This window comes from Balaenoptera acutorostrata, chromosome 11 (genome assembly GCF_949987535.1).
Source record: "Balaenoptera acutorostrata chromosome 11, mBalAcu1.1, whole genome shotgun sequence".
NCBI classification, from domain to species: domain Eukaryota; kingdom Metazoa; phylum Chordata; class Mammalia; order Artiodactyla; family Balaenopteridae; genus Balaenoptera; species Balaenoptera acutorostrata.
The window spans coordinates 80,933,768-80,955,966 of NC_080074.1; the positions used below are offsets into that span (position 1 = coordinate 80,933,768).

A 22,199-nucleotide genomic window follows, 5' to 3' on the forward strand; every position below is an offset into this window, starting at 1 on the left:
CTAAGAATAATGGGGAAAACTTGGATTTGGGTTATTTGTGGTAGATTGATTTATTATACCAGCCTGCTATTTAGAAAAAAAAAAATACTACTGTAATAAAAGTAATTAATGATACATACTCATTTTTAGAAAGTTCAGATAAACAGAATTAATAAAATAATAACTATTTAATCCTACTGAAAATGATAACCATTTTTAAAACTTGGTATTTATTCCTCTTGTCTTTTTTTCTCTGCATTTATATACAACCATATATTTTTTCTTTCTACAAAAAATATTACAGAATCTTTATAGGAAGAAGTGATTAAAAAGGGTATGCTGACAAAATCTTATTAAAAAGTAATTTAAAAGGGTATACAGAAAAAGGAGCATTAATGAAATTTGTCAGGAGGAGCAATCATATTTTATTTGTAAAAATGGTATAGATAGGTACTGTTTTGAAGTTCATTTTTCACTAAAAATCTATTGTAAATATTTTGTATGATTATGAATTTTTTTACATTGTGCCATTTTTGTTGAATGCTTCATTTGCTAGATATTTAGGTTGTTTTAGTTTTTTAGTGTTTTGACTATAAGGATGTAGTTAAATTTTTATGCACATACATGATTATTTTGTTTGGATAACCTCTTAGCAGTGTTTAAGGCTTTGACAGATCTTTAATTAATTAATTAGTTAATCAATTAATTGAAGTATAGTTGATATACAATATTATATTAGTTTCAGGTGTACAGCGTAGTAATTCAGTATTTTTATAGGTTATACTCCATTAAAAGTTATTAGAAGGTACTGGCTATAATTCCCTGTGCAAGACTTTGACAGATCTTGCAAACGGCTTTCCAGAAACAGTGCACTGGTTTATACTTTAATAAGCAGTGACTGAGAATGTCTGTTTTGTTAAATTCTAAGTTTGCCAGTTTGATAGGTGAAAGATGGTGTCTCATTTTTATCTGTAGTAACAGTGATACTATATTTCATCTATCAAATTAACTCAAATAATTAATCAAATTAACTAAATTAAAATATATCAAATATTTAAAATTTTGAGCTTGTCTCCAAATGTGCAGTATTCCTTCCTTTGTCCATATCTTGGGACAAATTATGTTGAGGTTTAGTTTATACACATAAATGCCAGAACTTAGTGAACAGTTCAGTGAATTCTGACAAACATACACTTGTGCTACCATCACCCAGATCAAGATATAGAACTTTTCTGGCATCTCAGAGAGTTTCCTTGAGGGATATGGTATTTTGTGTTTTGTTTTCTACTTATTTGGGCCTTTTAAAGATAGAAGATAAAACAACAGCACTGGTTGGTTGAAATTTGCTTTGCTTGTTTAATTCCTACCTAGCAATCTATAAAGTAAGAATTTGCATTTGTATGGCAGTCTGAATTCACATTTAATATTACTTAATTTGTATCAATATTTATTCTGCCTTTGTTAGTCACACAAACCTTTTCATTATGTGGGAATTTTATCTGGGTGTTTTTGTCCTCCTAGGAGACTCTGCAGATTGATGAGGATGATAGACCAGAATTAGTCTGGTGGAAGTGTAAGAAGTGGGCATTACACATTGTAGCTCGTCTCTTTGAACGGTAATTCTGGTTATTAGATTTACAATCTATGGTTAGTACCTCAATATTGGATATAATAAAATTGAATAGTCCCTTGATGCTCTACAGTATATGATTATTTTTCTTTAGAGCAGCAGAGGGCAAAAAGTCACCCTCTGCTTTGATTTAAAGCAGGCTTAACTGTGATCATTGGCTTTGAGATCATAGTGAGGTGAACAGTCTTCTCTGGATCTTTCTATTCTCTGTAAAAAGGATCAAGAAATGATATTTCTGCCTGAAATTTTAAGTATGGCCTGGAGTCTGAGTACAGCTTATCATAATTTCATTTTGGGGCTTGTGAAAAAAAGGTAAAATGTTAGTTTTCTGTCCCAATAGAATACATCTTTCAACAAGTATTTAAACTGGTGAGCATGCTTTGTTTCTAAAATTTGCAGTATTTAAACATTTTCTCTTTGTATTTTAAGATATGGAAGCCCAGGAAATGTCACAAAAGAATACTTTGAATTTTCTGAATTCTTTTTGAAAACTTATGCAGTGGGAATTCAGCAGGTAATAAACTTATATTTTTAAAATAGAAGGATGGTTACTGCTGAAAGTAGTTAAGTCACTTCTATCCATTTAAAAGTAGTTTACAAACATGTTAATTAATACATGTTTATAGGGGATGAAATGGCAGCTCTGGGAATCTAATGCAGTGCAGTCTGTTTTAGAACCAAATGTCCTAGGGTAGCTAATGCAAGAATTTCCCTTCTAGACTCCTAGATGCTGGACTGAAACCTTTCAAGTCTGTTGATTGATACTTGTGTAGCAGTCGCCAGTATTAGATCAGGTTCTTCAGTTAACTCCTGACCTCGCATGAGTTTCTTACCCTCTATTTCTTGGAGCCCCACCTCTTTGTTCTAAGCTTTTATGTCAGAAGATTTAGGTAATAGGAATTGATCTATTTCAAGAGGAGTTGAGCTCAGAAGTTAAGACTTTCAGCTGAGAACTTACACATTTTTGTGGAAGTTTGGAAACCATTCTGTACAGTGAAAATTAGGAGTTCTTGAGAAATAATCCAAGTTGATATTAATATTTACAAACTACAAAGGATAGATGGGCATGAAGACTATCTGTATGGCCATTTGAATCATAAAATTTTTGTTTCTATTTCAGCAAATGAAATTCAGTAATGATTGAGCATTGGCTGTGTCAGGGCTATATTAAGGAAGCAAAGATTAATCAGACACAGTAAAAGGCTTTCATGATGCAAAGGGTGTTTGTAGATTTTTATAAATCTATGCAGATTAGTCTTCTTTACTGTCAATGATAGAAAGTTCAAACCTGTCATCTTAGATGGAATACTTCCTTTTATGGATTATAATTTTGTCTAGTATCATTTTATGGATTATCATTTCTAAAAATTACCTTGCAACAATTCAGGAAAGCTATGGCTATAATTTTCTCACAGATTATTTTGTTGGCCCATGAGAAAGTCTGTAGGGAAAATTGGTGAGTGATGAATAAAATTATATATTCAGCCATTCATTTTAGATACTAGGATAATCAGGGAGCTGGTTAGCTCTGTCTTCTGCTCTTTCCACTGCTGTTAAACCCCAGTAAGCATCCTAAAGTTGATGCCCTCTTCTAGTGTGTTCAGTAGAGGTTTTCCAGTGTCACATAAACATGTATGTACACACACATTTAAATTTCATGCTGTTGCATAAACTGTTTGAACATTGGGTCATTTAAGGTATATATTCCTGATATTTTAAAAAGTTTTTTTTTTTTTAATCAAAAACTGTTCTTTACTATTGTGTCTCATCTGCGACCACCTCCACTTTGTGTGAACAGCAACTGTATTAGGAAGAACTGTGTTTAGTAGCATCCATTTTTAGCCTGCATTGCAGAAGGAGTTTCTAGGTGATAGTAGGACTTCTGACGAATTTTATAAACCTGAACTTTGTATAACTTGAACTGAATTCATGTTCTGAATTTATAAATTCTGTACATGTTTTAAAAGAACCCCTTTTATTTATTCAGCAGTTCAGTGATAAGCTTGCTGTAGTGAAGGGCTCTGGAGATCAGGAATTGGAAGACTTGGACCGTGTTGTAGTGCAGCCTCTGACTGCACGTCCTTGGGTCCTCACAGCTGCTTTGGGCATGGTTCTTTCCTTAGAAACAATCTTTTTTTTAAAATCAATATTTAAAAAAATAACTTCTCAGTTTTGTGGTATTTCTACAAAGACTTTCCAGGGTCTGAGATTATAAAATAAAATTTTTGCACACTCTTTTTTAGTTACTCTGTGGTGTCATTTTTTGTTGCTGTTGAAATATTTCCCTATCTGGAATTTATTTAGGTGTGAAGTTTAGTTAGGGAGCCACCTTAATTTTTTTCAGAGGGCTAGTCAGCTGTCCCAATACTGTTTTTTGGATAACTTACCATTTCTCTTCCAGTTGAAATGCACCTTTATCAAATATTAAAATATGTTTATGGCGTCTCTTGCTATATGGATGTTTTCAGTGTTCACTTAGTCAAGTCTGTTAATATTTGACAGGAGTCTTAATTTATTTGAAGAGCTAGTATGTGGAATAGTGTATAGACTTATTTTGAGTAGTTCCACAGGTTAGAAGTAGGATAAATGGCTGGAAATCACAGTGAGACACCCTTCAGTTCAATATCACAAAGACCTATCTAAGAATTAAAACAGCTCGTGTGCTTTCTCACAAAATATTTACTTCTCTAAAAATCTGTTAATTTTTATCTCTATGACTTCTGCGTTGGTTTTATGTCATGCCTAAAATGCCCATCCTGTTAACTTTAAAATTGTTTATGTTTTCCTATGTTTTCTCTTCCTATTTTCCTGTAGGTACTACTAAAAATTTTAGACCAATATAGGCAGAAAGAGTATGTAGCTCCCCGTGTTCTTCAGCAAGCATTCAACTATCTCAACCAAGGCGTTGTTCATTCTGTAACCTGGAAGCAGATGAAGCCGCACATACAGGTTAGTGTCGGGGAGCAGCTCTCGGAAATCATTCTCTGGTTAAATTTTCTGGACAGGGTAAGTGTTAACTAATCCCATATTTTATATTTAATATGTTTTTGTTTCCATTAATAATTTCAAATGAATGCAGTCTTATATCTGATATGAAGGGCTTGGAAATTTAGGTATTTGAGAAGAGTGAAGTTTTCAAGTTGTATGAGTTGGAAGGCTTGGATTTAGTTAATCTTGCTTGGAATCTCATTTAGCCTCTGTTTCTCCTCTGTTAGGTCAGATAATATTTTTCTACCCTTCTTACCTAAAGGTTGCTAGGATCAAATGAGGTATTTTGTATGATAGCATTTTGAAAACAGTCACCAGGGCTCTACTAAGGTAGTGTTATTTTGCAGGAAATGCAGCCTGATACATGACCATTTTCTTTTGTAGGTATGAGCAAACAAGGTTTTTATTTCTCTTTTTGGATTGTTAAAGTCTATAAAAGAAGTTGAAGTTTTCGGTTTTTATATCAATTGTGTACTTAAAGGTAGAATCAGCATTGTTATTAAAGAATAAATCAGAATGAAAAATTATGGACCATTAATAAATAAATTAATATTTACATACAGATAATTTTGGGTAATTCAAAGATGTTAGGAACGGAATTTTTTCCTCTCAAACTATGAATTCTTAAATTCTGTAATCTCTAAGTTGGTATCTAAAAAGTAAAGCAATTCTTTTACTTTGTCTTTGGTGTCTAGGATAGAATTTGTTTAGTGTTATCTTATTATAGGTCTTACAGATATTAGATCTTTTGCATTGTTTTCTGTGGACATTTTAATAATGTTTGCCTAATTCCCTTGATCAAATAGTGATTGGTTCTTTGCAATTAATAAAGATACAGATTTCATTTTATTTACTGTGTGCCTGTAAAGTAAGGGTGAACTGTGATAGCATTTTTTTCTACTTGATGCCTTTGGCCTTATTTTTTTTTTTTTTTTTTTAATATTTATTTATTTATTTATTTATGGCTGTGCTGGGTCTTCATTTCTGTGTGAGGGCTTTCCCCAGTTGCGGCGAGCGGGGGCCACTCTTCATCGCGGTGCGCGGGCCTCTCACTGTCGCGGAGCACAGGCTCCAGATGCGCAGGCTCAGTAATTGTGGCTCACGGGACTAGTTGCTCCGCGGCATGTGGGATCTTCCCAGACCAGGGCTCGAACCCGTGTCCCCTGCACTGGCAGGCAGATTCTCAACCACTGCGCCACCAGGGAAGCCCTGGCCTTATTTTTACATGGCTGTAATGTAGGAGTAAGAAAACTCTGATTATTAGGCTGAATTCTTTTCTCTTAGAATTACTTAATTTGGAAGCAGTGATAAGAGCTAATTTTGTTCTTACATATGTAATTGTTAGAGCACGGAAGGGCTTGGTAGAGCATTAGCGGTAGTGAACATAGAGGCTATTAGATGTGATTTTTTTTCCCCCCACTGAAGCCTGCATTTGTAGGGTAGGAAATTAAGTTGTTGAAAATGGAAAAAGAGAAGAAAATGTTAATGTTGTTGAAATATTGACATTTAGGATCAAAATGGAAATGTAAAAATGTTCACAATAAGTAATATAATAGTAAATATAACCTTGGTTTGATATTTATTTCTCTTCCTTAAAGAATCAAGGTATGTTTAGGTATGTTTAATATTGATAGTAAAACTTTATTATCCCCGCTCTTGCTTCAAAGAATAACATTCATCTCTTTCTCTGTACCTTTAATCAATTGTTGTTTAAAAACAATCTTATGTTTAACTTCTTCTGCCCCCCACCCCTTACCCCCAAGGCTTCTGCTTTCCTGCTTTCACCTTAGCCAGTGCAAGCTTAACAGAAAGATTAATATAACAGTTTGGAAAACTAACTTCATGAAGGCTTTCATTCTTGGTGTTCGCCAAATGTGAATAGTCTATACCCATGTGTTGTTTTGTTTTTTTCTCTTGTTAGAATATCTCTGAAGATGTGATTTTTTCTGTGATGTGTTATAAAGATGAAGATGAAGAGCTGTGGCAGGAAGATCCATATGAGTATATAAGGATGAAATTTGGTAATGGAGATGATTTTAGTCCTCATCAGTTCCTGGCTCTGTAAAGTAGTAGAACTAAATTTATACTTTTAAGCAGATTTTACTACTTTGTTAAATTCCCAGAGTTCTGCTTTGCACGATAAACTCTGAAACTCGTGAGAGTTTGATGTTCTGTTGACCCGACGGACTCGAGATGAAAAGCTGCGGTATTTGTCCATCCCTCTCGTGGGTGCTGAAGCAGTCCTGGAGCCATCTGTGTATAACTCTTTCTGTTGTGATGCTGATCTGCAGGGACCATTCCTTTCTGTGCCTTTTGGGATACCTGTTTGTAGATTGGGTTGTTCTCAGTCTGGGAGATCCTTTGCATTTCTGCATATTTTAGGAGCACCCAAATTTAGTTTGCATCCTTAACCTAGGGACTGAGTATTCCACAGGGGAATGAGATTACTTCTGATGACCCCACTGTGTGGCCCAGTTCTCTGTGGGTCCTTTTAGCCTTGGCTCTTCCAGGAAGCTGTTGAATTGTGTAGGTTGCCTAAGTTCATTCCCTTTTGTCACCAGTTTGAATTAAGCACTTCCTGGAGTACTCAGGCGCTTAGCATAGGAAGATGTTATTTGTGTACCTCTGTTCCTCCCACGGTGAAGAAGCTATCTGAGGGCAGGGACTTTATCTTACTTGCTTTAATTTGCATTCTCCATCCCTTCTACACCACTACATTCCTCTGCAAGTTCTTGGCCCTAGTCTGCCTTCAGTGAATGTTGAAACAAATAATTGATAAGACTAGCACTGACCAAGGCATGCTGAAGGTGCTGTGACCACAGTGCTTCCCCTTGTTGGGCCATATGTCTCTAGTTACTTGAGTTAAGCCTACTAGTGTAGATGCTAGATTATTGCGCTATGATGTTTTCACAGTGCTTTGTGTTTAGATTCTTTGATTCAGTAAGTGAGGAAGTGCCTCTTTCCTTTGGAGACAAAGTACAGGAAAAGCAAGTGAATGAGAAACAATATTTACCACTGCTTTATCCTTCCATTCTATCATATCTATTTGAAAATCATTGTACATGTGCATGATTTATTAATTCCCCTTCCTAATGCTTTTGTTTTCCTAGTTTGCTTTGACAGAGCAGAATGGTTAACTGGTCTTTCTTCTTTTTTAAGGCATTTTTTAGTGTCTAGCTTTTCTATGATACCTGTTTTTATAATGTGCAGTGTATTTGTTTAACTTTCAGAAGGCTACCATTATTTTATTTATTCTTCATATCAAATAAGAAAGTATCTCAGTTTTTAGAAAATATAATAATTAAGAGCTGTGTGTGCTGATTGATAGAATTTACATTTTATTGATTAAAAGAGAATATGGATAATTCAAGATTAGCTAAAGTGCCTTTTTTCCTTAATCATTTCCTTCTGTAGAATGCAGTGGGTATTACTTGATATGTGTATTTTACTTTTAGATAACCACTGGGGAGAACAATTACGTTATTAGTTTTCTTTTTATATTTTTGTCATGTGCAGTTATTTAATTAACAAAATACTCCTGTCTAAGTGTATTGACTGATATTAATAATGGTGTTTTTAGATTTGGTAAAAACTGAAGGAGCTCAGGCCTTCATGTTAAGACAGCCTGGATGTGAATGCTGGCCTGGTTGCTTACTCACTGTGTGACTGTGGGCAAATTACTTAACCTCTCTGAGATGGAGTGTCTTCAGCTATAATATCTTGTGTGTGTATGAGTGTCTATATGTGTATTATCAGTTTGTTCCTTTCTCTTACTACGTAAGCTCCATGAGAACCTTTTTTGTTTGATATTTGTATCCCCAGAGCCTAGAACAGTGCCTGGCACATAGTAAGCACTAAATAAATTTTTATTGTTTTTTGATAGAGGTAAAGCATTTTTCCTATCCTCAGTGAAACAGATATGCCTAATATGTATTGTTTGTTTTAATATGATTATTTAAAAGGTCAACCTTTTAAATAACTATTTAAATATTTTAATAAACATTTGATATTTATTAAAATAAACACATATTTAAATATGTGTTTATTTTGATAAATAACATTTAATTTAAATATTTAATAACTATTTAAAAAATTTTAAAAACATTTAAAATAAATATTTGATAAATATTGTTGTGCATGAGAGCAGTGATGATATATCTTTAGCTTTTTTATGCTGTAAACCAATGTTATATGTGGACTGTTTTATTTCTTGGTTTTGGAATAGTGGTCAATCAGGTTTAAAATCTATAATAAGTAGTTGTATTTTTGCTAACATGGTTTAAACTTTTAAAATCTTAGATATTTTCGAAGATTATGCTTCTCCCACCACAGCAGCCCAGACTCTCTTATATACTGCTGCAAAGAAAAGAAAAGAGGTATATAGTTATTCTTTTTAAATACAAAACTGAAAGGTGGCCTGTGTTGATTTGACACTCTAATGAATGCCCCTAGTATTTGAAAAATTATGTTAGTAGTTACAATCTGTTACTTTAAAAATATTTTTCTGTCCTTGTTAAGGGAAAAGGAATATTTTGGTTTCTTAATTATAATTGCTTGATAGAACACAATAAAATGGCTTTATTTTTGAAAATTTGTACATCATATTTAATACAATAGTAAGGCAGTAAAAGTTCATGTAGACTAAAATGGTTTCTTCTGTTTCTTTAGGTGTTGCCAAAAATGATGGCATTCTGTTATCAAATCCTAACAGACCCGAACTTTGACCCTAGGAAGAAAGATGGAGCCCTGCATGTGATCGGTTCCCTAGCTGATATTTTATTGAAGGTTACGCTACTCAAATTTAATTTACTTAATAACACTGTGTAGCACAGGCAAATGAGAGAATATGAAAGTTATGGATAATTTAAAACTGGTGACTTTCTGCATAATTGAATTGACTAAATATTTTTCTTTCCTTAATTAAAAAAATGACTTTTTTCGATAGTTCCATTTTTATTTATTTATTTTTTAACATCTTTATTGACGTATAATTGCTTCACAATGTTGTGTTAGTTTCTGCTGTATAACAAAGTGAATCAGCTATATGTATACATATATCCCCATATCCCCTCCCTCTTGCATCTCCCTCCCACCCTCCCTATCCCACCCCTCTAGGAGGTCACAGAGCACCGAGCTGATCTCCCTGTGCTATGCGGCTGCTTCCCACTAGCTATCTATTTTACATTTGGTAGTGTATATATGTCAGTGCTACTCTCTCACTTTTTCTCAGCTTACCCTTCCCCCTCCCTGTGTCCTCAAGTCCATTCTCTACATCTGCGTCTTTATTCCTGTCCTGGCCCTAGGTTCTTAAGAACCATTTTTTTGTTTTTAGAGTCCATATATATGTGTTAGCATGTGGTATTTGTTTTTCTCTTTCTGACTTACTTCACTCTGTATGACAGACTCTAGATCCATCCACCTCACTACAAATAACTCAATTTCATTTCTTTTTATGGCTGAGTAATATTCCATTGTATACATGTGCCACATCTTCTTTATCCATTCATCTGTCGATGGACACTTAGGTTGCTTCCATGTCCTGGGTATTGTAAATAGTGCTGCAGTGAACATTGTGGTACATGTTTCTTTTTGAATTATGGTTTTCTCAGGGTATATGCCCAGTAGTGGGATTGCTGTGTCATATGGTAGTTCGAAAAAAATGACTTTTTATTCATCACTTTTTCAGTATGAAAATGTTGCTGTATAAAAAAAATGATACAAAATGACTTTAGTGTTATTTATTTCTAGAAAGATCAATCAATATCAAATTATATCTAAAGTACTATTTCTGTCTTGCTTTAAAACATGCAATATGTAGGTAAAATAATTTTACAGAATTGTAAATAGAAGTATATTAAGTATAAGTCATAACAAATGTATTTTATTAGGAAGTGATTTTTACATATGAAAAAGACATTGGTAAGTTAAACTTAATTTCTGTCTCCTAACAGAAGAGTTTATTCAAGGACCAAATGGAATTATTGTTGCAGAATCACGTATTTCCATTATTATTGTCTAACCTGGGATACCTTCGAGCCAGAGTAAGTTTTCCATATTTCCATTATAGTATCTCGGAATCTTCATTTGTAAGTTAATTATTGAACTAAATATTTTTAGATAAGTTGACCTTTTACCACATATTGAGGCGAAATGAAGGCAATTAGAATATCTTTTATGGTCACATAAGCTGAATAAAGAGCAAACTGGTGAATAAAGGAATTTATAGATTTTAATTCCAGCTGTTTTTGCCCCTAGCCTCACTTGCTGCATACGCAAAACATTCAGTGAGAGGGATGATGTTACAGCAATGGTACAATGTAGATTCATAAGCTGATTAATTTTTAGTGTCCAAAACAGCATGGAAATTATATTTTGGCTAAAAACTTGATTATGATTTCTAGTATAATAGATATGCCTTAATAAAATAGAGAAAATAATAATCCATGTAAATTTATTTGTGTTCTAAGTGTATATTATTTATAGAAATAATATATTTTATGGAGAAATAAAAATAGAACTTTAATTTAAGAGCCTAGTACTTATTTTTATAACTGTATCAACCCAACAAAATGTCTTGCTAAAAACCAATATATGTTAAAATGCCTTGTACACTCTAAAGCATTTTATAAACAGAAGATAATAGTCACTAAGGAAATATTTGTGTGAATGTAGATTAGCGATGTGGAGGGCACACAAGTATTTTTATAAGTAGGCTGTTATTTCTGCAGACTCTGTGAATTGTATTTCTCTTGTTAAGTCTTTAGCCATTCAAATTAATTACTGTCAGTTGTGTTTTATGCACATAGAGAATTTTAAAAAATAATGTGATTCTGTGGTCTAATAGTTTAAACTTTGGTAATTTATGCAAAGTTAAATTTCTTCGTGTCTTGTGTGAGTGAAAAAATCAAGTTTGTTAAGCCAGTTAGTGTAAGGGAAAATAATATTTCATTCATTTGTTGTGAAGACCAGTAAATGAATATCAGCATTGTTTGGTTCATAGTGCTTTTGCATATAAATAATAAATAAGTTATGAATCATAATATTTATTAAAAGCATTGACAGGATTTCTTTTTTCAGAGACGCTTAAATTTGGCTCTGTTTTCTTTTTCCTGTGAATAATGATATTGCATAAAAGTAATTTAGAAGTAATAAAACTGCCTTTATTATAAGAAGTCTGGGAAATCCAGAAGTTAGCCACTAAGGCTAATATGCTTCTCTCCAAAAACAAATAAATAAACAAATAGCACTTGGTAGAATTAATGCTATTTTACTTAGTAAGAAGTTCTTATATGTGTGACATTATTACATAATGCCATAATCCTAATAGTTTCCTACTAACTTTTTTCTTATAACATAGTCCTGTTGGGTACTTCATGCATTCAGTTCTTTGAAATTTCATAATGAGCTCAACCTAAGAAATGCAGTTGATCTAGCAAAGAAGAGCCTGATTGAAGATAAGGAGATGCCTGTCAAGGTTGAAGCTGCCCTTGCTCTTCAGTCATTAATTTCTAACCAGACACAAGGTAAAGACAAAATTTTTAAATTTAAAAAATTTAAAATAAAAACACACCTTTTAGAGGATGTATTTAATTTATTTTTTTGACATGGTCTTCTCAAGGAGTTTTGTTCACTTCCTTCCCTAACAAAGATGAGTCCCTAAGTCTTAAGGTTCAGGGTTTGGATTTTTGAGCTTTTGCCCCCTCAGAATTTTATAGGAGTTTATTCTTGCCACTTTTAGGAGTGTCTATTGACTGTGGTTTCCAGAAAAATTTTAGATTAGAAAAGAAGTTGATGATTAGTAGATGGGGAATCAAGAGACCTGGGGGTCTAGTTTTGATTGTGCTACTACCTTGCCATGTAGACTTGGGCAAGGCACATGATCTGTCAAGACTTAGATGCCATATGTTTAAATTTAGCGGGATTGGACTAGATGGCTTTAAGATTCCTTTCAGCTCTAGGATTCTATGATTCTGCTAGTTCTGAAAGTAGCAAGTAGCGTTTCTAGTGAGTGATAACACATATCTCATTTGTTTGTTTAGAAGAATGTTCTGTTCAAAATTCAAATAAACCTTTGAAAGTAAATTGGGCTTTATGAAGAACGTGCACCTTTACCTCTATTCAACAATGTTCCAATGGAAGGACAGTATTACATAAGCACACGTGGGGAGAAGGGTGGTGAGAGATGGGATGGGGGAGGGAACAGGCACATCAGTGTTGGGCATAGTCTTTATGTACATGATTTTTTATACTTGTATCTTGATGGCATATTCATGTTTGGTAAGTCGTGCTGATGACAGAGCACGTGTGTAATTAGAATTTCTCAGTGGGTACTATTGGCATTTTGGGCAGGACAGTTCTTTACTGTGCTGAACTGATTATCCCTATGTTACTCATGGGAAAATTGATTCATTGGTGAACATTATTTTGGTACAGCTTTGTAACTTACTCACTGTGAAGCAAATATGTTATCTAGAACCTATTACCCTGTGTTATTTGCCTTGTGACCAAGTTACTTTCCTTCACCACTTGTCAATGGCTAATTTTTTTACCGAGTTTGTTTTTTATTGCATTAGCTAAGGAATATATGAAGCCACACGTGAGGCCTATTATGCAGGAGCTGTTGCACATTGTTAGAGAGACAGAAAATGATGATGTTACTAATGTTATCCAGAAGATGATATGTGAATACAGTCAAGAGGTAGCCTCAATTGCTGTTGATATGACTCAACACTTGGTAAGACTGGGCAAAGTTTTATGTTAGTTGGTATAAAGGCTTTGAATAATCTAAATCAATTAAACTCCAAAATCTGGAGTTGAGTTTACATGTAATTGAAATGCTAATATAAAAATATTTGCTCTAATAATTCTGACAGTTAATAATTTCTATATATACTTTTCAGTTTTCCTAGATTTTGGATTTATTTATTTAATGACAACCAGAAGTTAATTATTTGCTATCTGATTATAATAGCTAATATATATTCCACTTTAGTGACTAGATAAGGGAAAAATGGCTATGTTTAAAACATGACAGATTCTATCATTGATTCACTTGGCAAAATGCATATCTTAAAGTTTGAGCAATGCTGACATTTGGATGTGTGACACTGCCCTTTTTTTTTTTAAAGAATTTATGTATTTATTTATTTATTATTTATTTTTGGCTGTGTTGGGTCTTCATTGCTGCGCATGGGCTTTCTCTGGCTGTAGCGAGTGGGGTCTACTCTTCATTGCAGTGCACGGGCTTCTCATTGCAGTGGCTTCTCTTGTTGCGGAGCATGGGCTCTAGGTGCGCAGGCTTCAGTAGTTGTGGCACACGGGACTCAGTAGTTGTGGCTCGGGGGCTCTAGAGCTCAGGCTCAGTAGTTGTGGTGCACGGGCTTAGTTGCTTCACGGCAGGTGGGGTCTTCCTGGACCAGGGCTCGAACCTGTGTCCCCTGTATTGACAGGTGGATTCTTAACCACTACACCACCAGGGAAGCCCGACACTGCCCTTTTGCTAACTTATAGAGAAGGGCGGGTATAGCAGTACTAATTGTTGAATGTGTTTGCTATTTTCATAGGCTGAGATATTTGGCAAAGTTCTTCAAAGTGATGAATACGAAGAAGTTGAAGACAAAACCGTAATGGCTATGGGAATTTTACATACCATTGATACTATCTTGACAGTTGTAGAAGATCATAAAGAGGTAGGATTTCTTTGTGTTTTATTATGTCATTATAGTAACTGAAATTTATATGATCACTGGTGATGAATTTTAAAGTCTTAACCTTTAAATTGCTATTTATGTTGCTGGATTTTAAAAATTACCCTCAAATTTTAAAGAAAAGTGTTAAAATGATTGAAGGGAAATATTACATGTGGTTTTAAAGTATATAGTATATCTCTTTGTGCTAAGCTTAGTTCAGTTCATCACATCTGCTATGTGCCAGGCTAGGTTTAGGGGGATATCACATTGAATAAGACATGAGCCCTGCATTTTGGAATCCATAGTCTGGCCTTCTTGGCAGAGAGAGACTGCCATTCAATCACGGTGGCAAATTTTAAATAATGGAACAAAATGCTGATGTAACAAATGTCTGAGAATGGAAGGGAAGAAGAGCTTAAAACATCATCTTTCCTAAACTGAGTTCCAGAACAATATTGGGATAAGAATTTGTGCAAACATTTGTTAAGTGCTCTCATATCCGTTAGCTGACAGAATGTTACTATGCCACCCTGCCATAGAGCAGGTAATGGTAGTGTCCTTTTGCAGAAGTGGAAAACAAGGTTCAGGTAGTATCAAGAGTCTGAATCATGTTCACAGAGCTAGAAAGTTGTAGATTTGGGGTTGCAGTCAATTGATATATCCTGATAATATGTCAGTTAATCCCTACCTAAAACCTGCTGCTCTCTTCCCCAAGTATTATATATTATATAGCCTCTACTTAACTCGAATTAGATTTGTGTTCATTACTTCTGTGAGCACGGTTGACTTGTTTGGCAATGATGGCAGCTCTCATTTTGTACCGTGGGACTTAGGAAGCAGGTGCTGGTTCTTTAAATAGCATTGTTAAACCCTGTGGCTGTTGACTTATCCTGTGTTTATCACATACCAATGGACACTTACCAGGTTCTTAAAAATGGTTCAGTTTTCTTCTCCTGGGCAGGACTTCCTTTGCCTAAAAGGCTTAGTGTGAATTTTTATTTCCGTATTCATTATTGTATTGTTGTGTCCTTGTTGAAACAGTGTGGGCCTATCGGTAAAAGTGAGATTTCCAAGTTAAGTTACATGTCTACTTAAGGATTATTCTTTCACCTTATATGTAGAACTTATATTTTAAATTTGAAGAGAACTTAGACATCGCCTTGTCAAGTTTTCCCAAATGTGTGTGTATGGAGGATGGGCAGTAGTAGAATGAGCAGCGGGATTAGTTTGAAGACAAAACAGCATTTTATCTTTTTGTTTTAATTTTTAAATTCTTGATATTAACTTTATTTTGAATTTCAAGTAAAGTTAAAGGAGCATGTGACCTTATTGTGATTATCAAGGGAGGCATGGGTTAAAATTGAGATGCACTAATCAAATCCAGCTTCCTTAACCTACAGATGAAAAAAATTAAAGCCTTCAGCTAAATGGCTTTACCAAGGTCATAGGTAACTAGAGGCAAAACAAGGACTGGAATCTTGGTCTCCTGTCTACCAGTCTTATGATTTTGAACTTTGACTTACTAAAAGCAAACTTTGAAAACAAGATTTCCTTAATAGGAGTATTTACACGTGTACAAATACTTAATGTATGAAGAGCAGAATTAGAAATCTGGAACAGATGCTTAGTAATTTTATGGCTTAAGTCTTCACATTGAAATCCTAGATATATTAGGAATTAATTTTGGTATAAAATATGAGATAAGGAAGTAATTTAATTTGTAATTTTATTATGAATTTAACTGCCACTTCTATCATTAGTCTGCTTTTCAGAATTTCCTGGTTATTCTTGCATGTTTAATTTTTCACATGAAGTTTAGAATTCTCAATTTCTCTTCTCAGAAAAGTCCTGTTGGTATTTTTATTGAGATAATATTAAAGTTATAGATTAAATTAAGAGTTATGATGAATTTTAAACTAAATGTTTAAAATATGTCTTTAGGTTACTCAGCAGTTAGAGAATATCTGTCTACGGATCATTGATCTTGTTTTACAGAAACATGTAATTGGTAAGTTCAAAGGTAGAATAAAAAGGTAAATTGGGACTATTTTTAAATTTGATGAAAAATGCATTTTAGCCCTTCAGATTCAACAAGATGGACAGTTTTGAGAGAGAGAGGCTTGCATTCTGTTCAATTTTTAGATATACTTTCTGATAATAGGCATCCAGATTTTCATTTAGAGGTAAGCTTAACATATCCAGTTAAGAATTTTTGGTCTTGGAGTTTTCAAAGAACAGAGAATTTAAAGTTTTTTAGAAAGGAGGAACTGGGATGAGGTTCAGGTGAGGTTACTTTAATCTGGGATTGAAAAATGTGAAATGATAGACATATATCCTATCAGAAGTGTGCATTAATTGTTGTTCTGTTATCTGTTATGGTGCCTGACTGCTGAGTAGAATCAGTAGCTAATGCTGGATGTTATACACTGATTGGAATTTGTAGAGGAGGCAACTTTTTCATAGTATCCAAGCATTTTGAAGATGCCAGCCCCAAATCTTGTGGGCATGAGGGAAATGCAGCCTGTATAGTGTATAGATAGAAAGATGGAACAAAAGGATGTTACTGCCTAAGAGCAGTTGTCCCCAAACTTTTTATCATTCACACCATTAGTAAAAAATTGAGCATGTACTTCTAATATATGTGAATAATATTTGAATACCTATTTATAGGCAATATACATGTTACTATACTACATTTACATACATAAAAATAGAAATGTGAAAACATGAGATTAAATATAAATATATATGTATATATCCACTAAGTGTTCTAATAGCATTCTTGTCCCATCTCAGTGGATTATCCTGCACCCTGCCGAGGGTACTCCTTACTTTTGAAATAGTTGCTATAAAGCAGTAGTTCTAAGACTTCGGTGTGCATAAGAATCCCTGAGGATCTAGTTGAAATGAAGATTCCTGGACCATAATTCCAGAGATTCTGATACACTCAAAAAGAGTATATTCACTTATGTCCTTATTCATGGAAGAGATTGTAACTGAAAATTCTCCATTAAAAAAAATTTTTTTAAGGACTTCAAACGTGAATTTTTAAAATTGATTTACAATATTATATTAGTTTCAGGTTTACAATGTAGTAATTTGATATTTTTATAGAATATGCTACATACAGAGTTATAAAATATTGACTGTATTCCTTGTGCTGTGCATTACATGCTTGTAATTTATTTATTTCAGGTGAAGGGGATTAAGAGATACAGATTACTAGGTATAAAATAAATAAGTTACAAGGATGTAATCTCCATTTAAATTTAAAGTAAAGCAATCTTGAGGAAAAAACTGTAAAGTAAAGCAAAGTAGCTTATACCAACCTTCTGTGATCTGCCTACACCAAATATTTAATTTGAGCAATTACAACATCAGGATGTTAAAAAAAGGAAAGGGGCCTATTTCTAGGGTGCTGTGGGCAGAGGAGAAAGCCATGGTGTCAGCTGCCTGTCTCCTCTAATCTCATCCCTAGTCCCAGGGTGATAGCTGATCTCTCTTATGTTTTCAACTGTGATGCACATAATGTTAGTGGCCCTTTTTTGAACCAATACTTGGCTATGCAAGATCTCAGATTAAAAAAAAACAACAACCAAACTTGTTCTGGAAGATGTCATGGGCTGAATCTGTTAATCCAGGACCCCCGCCACAGCAGTCTGACCGTGTTATGTCCATGGTCCAGTCTCTTTCTATTGTCCCACTTCTCCCTCCCTCCTTTGCCTGTTTTCATTGCTAATTTACTCATGAAGTTGATTTATTATTAGAAGCCAGGCTTAGCTGTTACTGATTTAACTGTTCTATCTTATGCAGTAAGTCAAAGTTAGTAAAACCATCCTACCCTAATAGTCAGTCTTCTTGGTTGAGAATAAATGAAAAAACTTCTGGTCAATTTGAGCAGAAATGGAATTTAGTGGAAGGATAGTCATAGCACACCAAAGCAGTGGGAAGGCTGGAGTTGGCCAGAGCCAGCCAGGATTCTGCCATAAAAGTGGTCTGCTTAGAAGGCCAGTGCTGCCTTTGTCAACACTGGGTCCTAGGCTGCTACCATAGTCCAGACTCCAACACAGACCCTGTCCCCCCCCACCTGCTGCCCCCCAAAACTGGAACAGCTTTGTGCCTTCTAGTTTCTCCCTCAAGATTCAGAGTCCTGGTCTTGAGCATCTGAGTAGCCAGGTAATGCACACATGCCGTAGCTGTCACGAATGTGAAAGGAAATATTTCTATCTTTTAGGCTTCACTTTAGGAAGAGGCATTTGCTTTCCTGAACAGAACTCTCAGAAATTTTATATTCAGACAATTAGTTGTATTTCAAGTGATTGTCTTACATAACAAATTATTTCCCAGTATCTATGATTTCCGTCTTATTTTGCTTTTGGTAAGGCATATATCTGTATTACTAGCTTTTGAATATATTGTTTTAAATAATGTTACAGAAAAAAAATTTATTCAAACTTCCAGGGTGAATATTAGTTCCTTTTAATAAGAAGGGAAAAAAATAATAAACTTTGAAGTTAGACTTTTTTGTTCAGTGACATGGTAGGAGTTATTTGAAATTTTCATATTGAGGTTTGTGTTTTCTGATTGTATGTTTAGATATAATTTGCTTTTGAGTGAGGGTAATAATAATAAATATGTGTACAAATGCAAGAACATTCCCTTTGGACTCTTCTACTTTGAGTATAATTGTCTTGAGGTAAATTAAGAAATACTGTACAAATTTTACAAGCTTTGTAAATTGACGAAATACTGTCCAGTATATAGTTTGTAAAAATATGTGAGACAGACAGATATTTTCACCTAGATTAATTAAGCTCTCTGAAGAACATTAATTATTTGTAAATTTAAAATCCTGTGTAGGAGCCACATACAATAATCTGTTCCTTCTTGTATCCATTTCTAATATAGTTTTATACATATATATATAAACTATACTTTCTATATTACAAAATATAAAAAATATAATTTTTCAGTATTATAAGTAAGTTTAGTAAAAACAGATCTTTGGCTTGTCTTATTGAGTAGGGGGCAGATCTTGGTAAGAAACGGGAGGTGGCAAATAGATGTAGCTGAAGATGTGAATGCTGAGAAACAGATGCTCAAAAGTACGTTAGATATAAAACATGTGTGAGCGTATAGCCTAAATCCTCTTCTGAGTGGTCTTTGTGTTTAATTTTTGCTATTTCCTGGGATTCTAACTAGAGATTTTCTTCTTTTTAGAATTCTATGAAGAAATTCTTTCACTGGCATATAGTTTAACCTGCCATGGTATTTCTCCTCAAATGTGGCAACTTCTAGGTATATTATATGAGATTTTTCAGCAAGATTGTTTTGAATATTTTACAGGTATGACTTTGACCATGTAACATTTTTGCTTTTCTGTGTCTAAATAGATATTATTTTCGAGTAAAGGATGGTGCTATCATAGGAGTGTTTTTCAGCCCTAGGAATAGAGGTAGTAGGAGGGAGACCATATTGCCTACTGTATCTTGAATTACTTTGCAGTCAGAGTATATATCCATATATTTATTAATATTTTCTGAATATCGACTATATTCCAAGTATTGTTCTAAGCTCAGCAATACATCAGTGAACAAAATAGACAGCCCTTGCACTTCCATTCTAGTGGGGGGAGGGAGAGGGTAGGAAACACACAGCCAAGTAAGCAAATATACAGTATGTCAGATGGTGATGAGTGCTATGGAAAGAAAGAAGAAAATTAATAACAATCACTATAATAAATGATGAGCATTTTAGTCTTTCTGATCCACATTTTCCTCATTTATAAAAAAGGTGGATTTAACACTTTCATTTCTAGCATTTTGTGGTTGCAAGGGAAGATAGTAATGTGTGGGTGCTACAGAAATATGCTTTCAGTGGTAATAATTTATTTCTACTTCTCTTACTCAAGTCTCACTGGGATTTTGAATTTTTTTCCAGACATGATGCCTCTTCTGCATAATTATGTGACAATAGATACAAATACTTTACTATCAAATCCAAAGCATTTAGAAATACTTTTTACAATGTGTAGAAAGGTAAGCATGTCCTAATCATTTGTCATAGTGATTCTTACTAATGGTTTACTTACTAATGTTTACTTACTAATGTTGTATTTTACTTCAGGTACTCTCTCAATTTGTTTCTTATACATTTAGTTCTATATTGCTCTCATCAACATACATTTGTCATTTTGTATTTTCAAATGGAGTTTGGAATTATAATCTGAAAATTTCATATTGTGTGTTATACTTAAGAATGTTTGCTACTTTTATAGCTGTGTACTTTATAATGCTTAGGTAAATAATTTTCTTTGTGTTTTTTCTTTCAAAAATGCAGACTTGCTCCTTGATTAAAAAAGAGTGCTAGAAAAATACCACACAGCTTGTCAATTATTGATTTTTCTTTTAATTGAATGTATATATTAGAAGACACTAGATATAGGTAATTTGAACATAAATAACATAAGACAAAAAATTGGAATAGTTGGAAAAACAGCATCATTTAGCTCAATACAAGATAATTGGTAAGCCACATAATGGCTACTGTTGTATTTATGCACAAACATGATTGTCTACTATGTTCTCTTTGTCACAAGTTAGATTTGGCCCTCTTGGTTATATCTGGTAATCATTGATGAGTAATGCTTTCCTCCTCTTTTAGGTGAATATATGTATCAATATATACATAAATATAAAACTATATTGCATAGAGATGGCAGATTTTAGAAAGCTCAAATAGCCAGAAACCTAAGTTTGGCCTTGGAGTTGGGAGTAAGATAGCTAGTGTACAACCTGTTTTCCTCCCTAGAAGAGATGTGTACCAGACTCTGTTAAAAGCGCTGAACTGATAATCAGTTTATCTGATGGAGGTCTCAGTTCAGTTATAAAGAGCCTGAGAGATTTTGGGAAGTCACTAAGTTTCATCACATGTAAACAGCAGGAGTAGAATCACGATTTTTGAAGATTCATATAGCTCTGTAATAACCCAGCTTGTTAAGTCGTAATCACCTGGCTGTCTTCAGTTTTTTCCTAAGTTATAGAGACAGCTGCTAGTGAGGGAAAGGGGAAGAGAAAGCAAAGGTAGAAAACATAACAATCCTACATGGTCCTTTATAACTCACAGTTGCTCTGTATTATAGCAGATATAGTAAAAGTGACATTCACAGTGATGTCCTTCTACTTGTTGAGTAGTTAAATATATTTCGTATTTCTGGTCTTATTATTGAACTCTTAACTGTACACTGGTATTTCCTAAGCACTTTATACACATGAATTTATTTAATCTTTACAACATTATATCACCTTTTGTCAAAGAGGAGACAGGCATTTTGCATTGTGCCTGAGGTTTAGAAAACTGACCTAGTCACATAGCTGTTATGTGTTGGATCCGGATTTGAATCCTGGTAATCTGGCTCCAGAGCCCATTTTTTAAGCTACTGTACTATAATTTGTTTCTCTTCCTTTTGTCCTTTTGGGACAAAACCTCAAACCAACAAAACCAGCGAACAAAGAAACCAAGTAAATGCAATTTGGGGAAAAGGGGCTGATTTTTTTCTTTCTGTATCATATAATCCTATGACATAAGTATATTACTGTATTCCTTTTTACAGATGGGGACTAAGGTACAGCGGTTAAATATTGGGTGGGCCAAAAGGTGCGTTCGTTTTTTTCCGTAAGATGGCTCTAGTAGCATTTAGTTGTCTTTAACTTCATTTGAAACAATTTTGTTAAGATTGTATGTGACAGCTGTCATATCACCGTGAGTTTAAAAAAAGACATCAAAATTGGTGAATTTTTGTGTAGCCATTTTAATATTGAAGATGGAAGAAAAAAAGCAACATTTTTGGCATATTAAACTTTATTATTTCAAGAAAGGTAAAAACGCAACTGAAATGCACAAAAAGATTTGTG

At 33.9% G+C, this 22,199-nt stretch overlaps 1 protein-coding gene across 2 annotated transcripts in view; it reads left to right on the forward strand.

The window, feature by feature from the left end:
* IPO8 (importin 8) overlaps positions 1-22,199 on the forward strand; it is a 70,033-nt gene that overhangs the window by 20,125 nt on the left and 27,709 nt on the right. For both annotated transcript variants that reach the window (XM_057557064.1, XM_057557065.1), the window contains exons 7-19: positions 1,501-1,595; positions 2,039-2,123; positions 4,424-4,558; positions 6,519-6,618; positions 8,897-8,973; positions 9,266-9,382; positions 10,549-10,638; positions 11,955-12,120; positions 13,171-13,331; positions 14,161-14,286; positions 16,228-16,294; positions 19,507-19,632; positions 20,227-20,324. In XM_057557064.1, the coding sequence (XP_057413047.1) occupies positions 1,501-1,595; positions 2,039-2,123; positions 4,424-4,558; positions 6,519-6,618; positions 8,897-8,973; positions 9,266-9,382; positions 10,549-10,638; positions 11,955-12,120; positions 13,171-13,331; positions 14,161-14,286; positions 16,228-16,294; positions 19,507-19,632; positions 20,227-20,324 (1,443 nt within the window). The remainder of the gene's footprint in view (positions 1-1,500; positions 1,596-2,038; positions 2,124-4,423; positions 4,559-6,518; positions 6,619-8,896; positions 8,974-9,265; positions 9,383-10,548; positions 10,639-11,954; positions 12,121-13,170; positions 13,332-14,160; positions 14,287-16,227; positions 16,295-19,506; positions 19,633-20,226; positions 20,325-22,199) is intronic.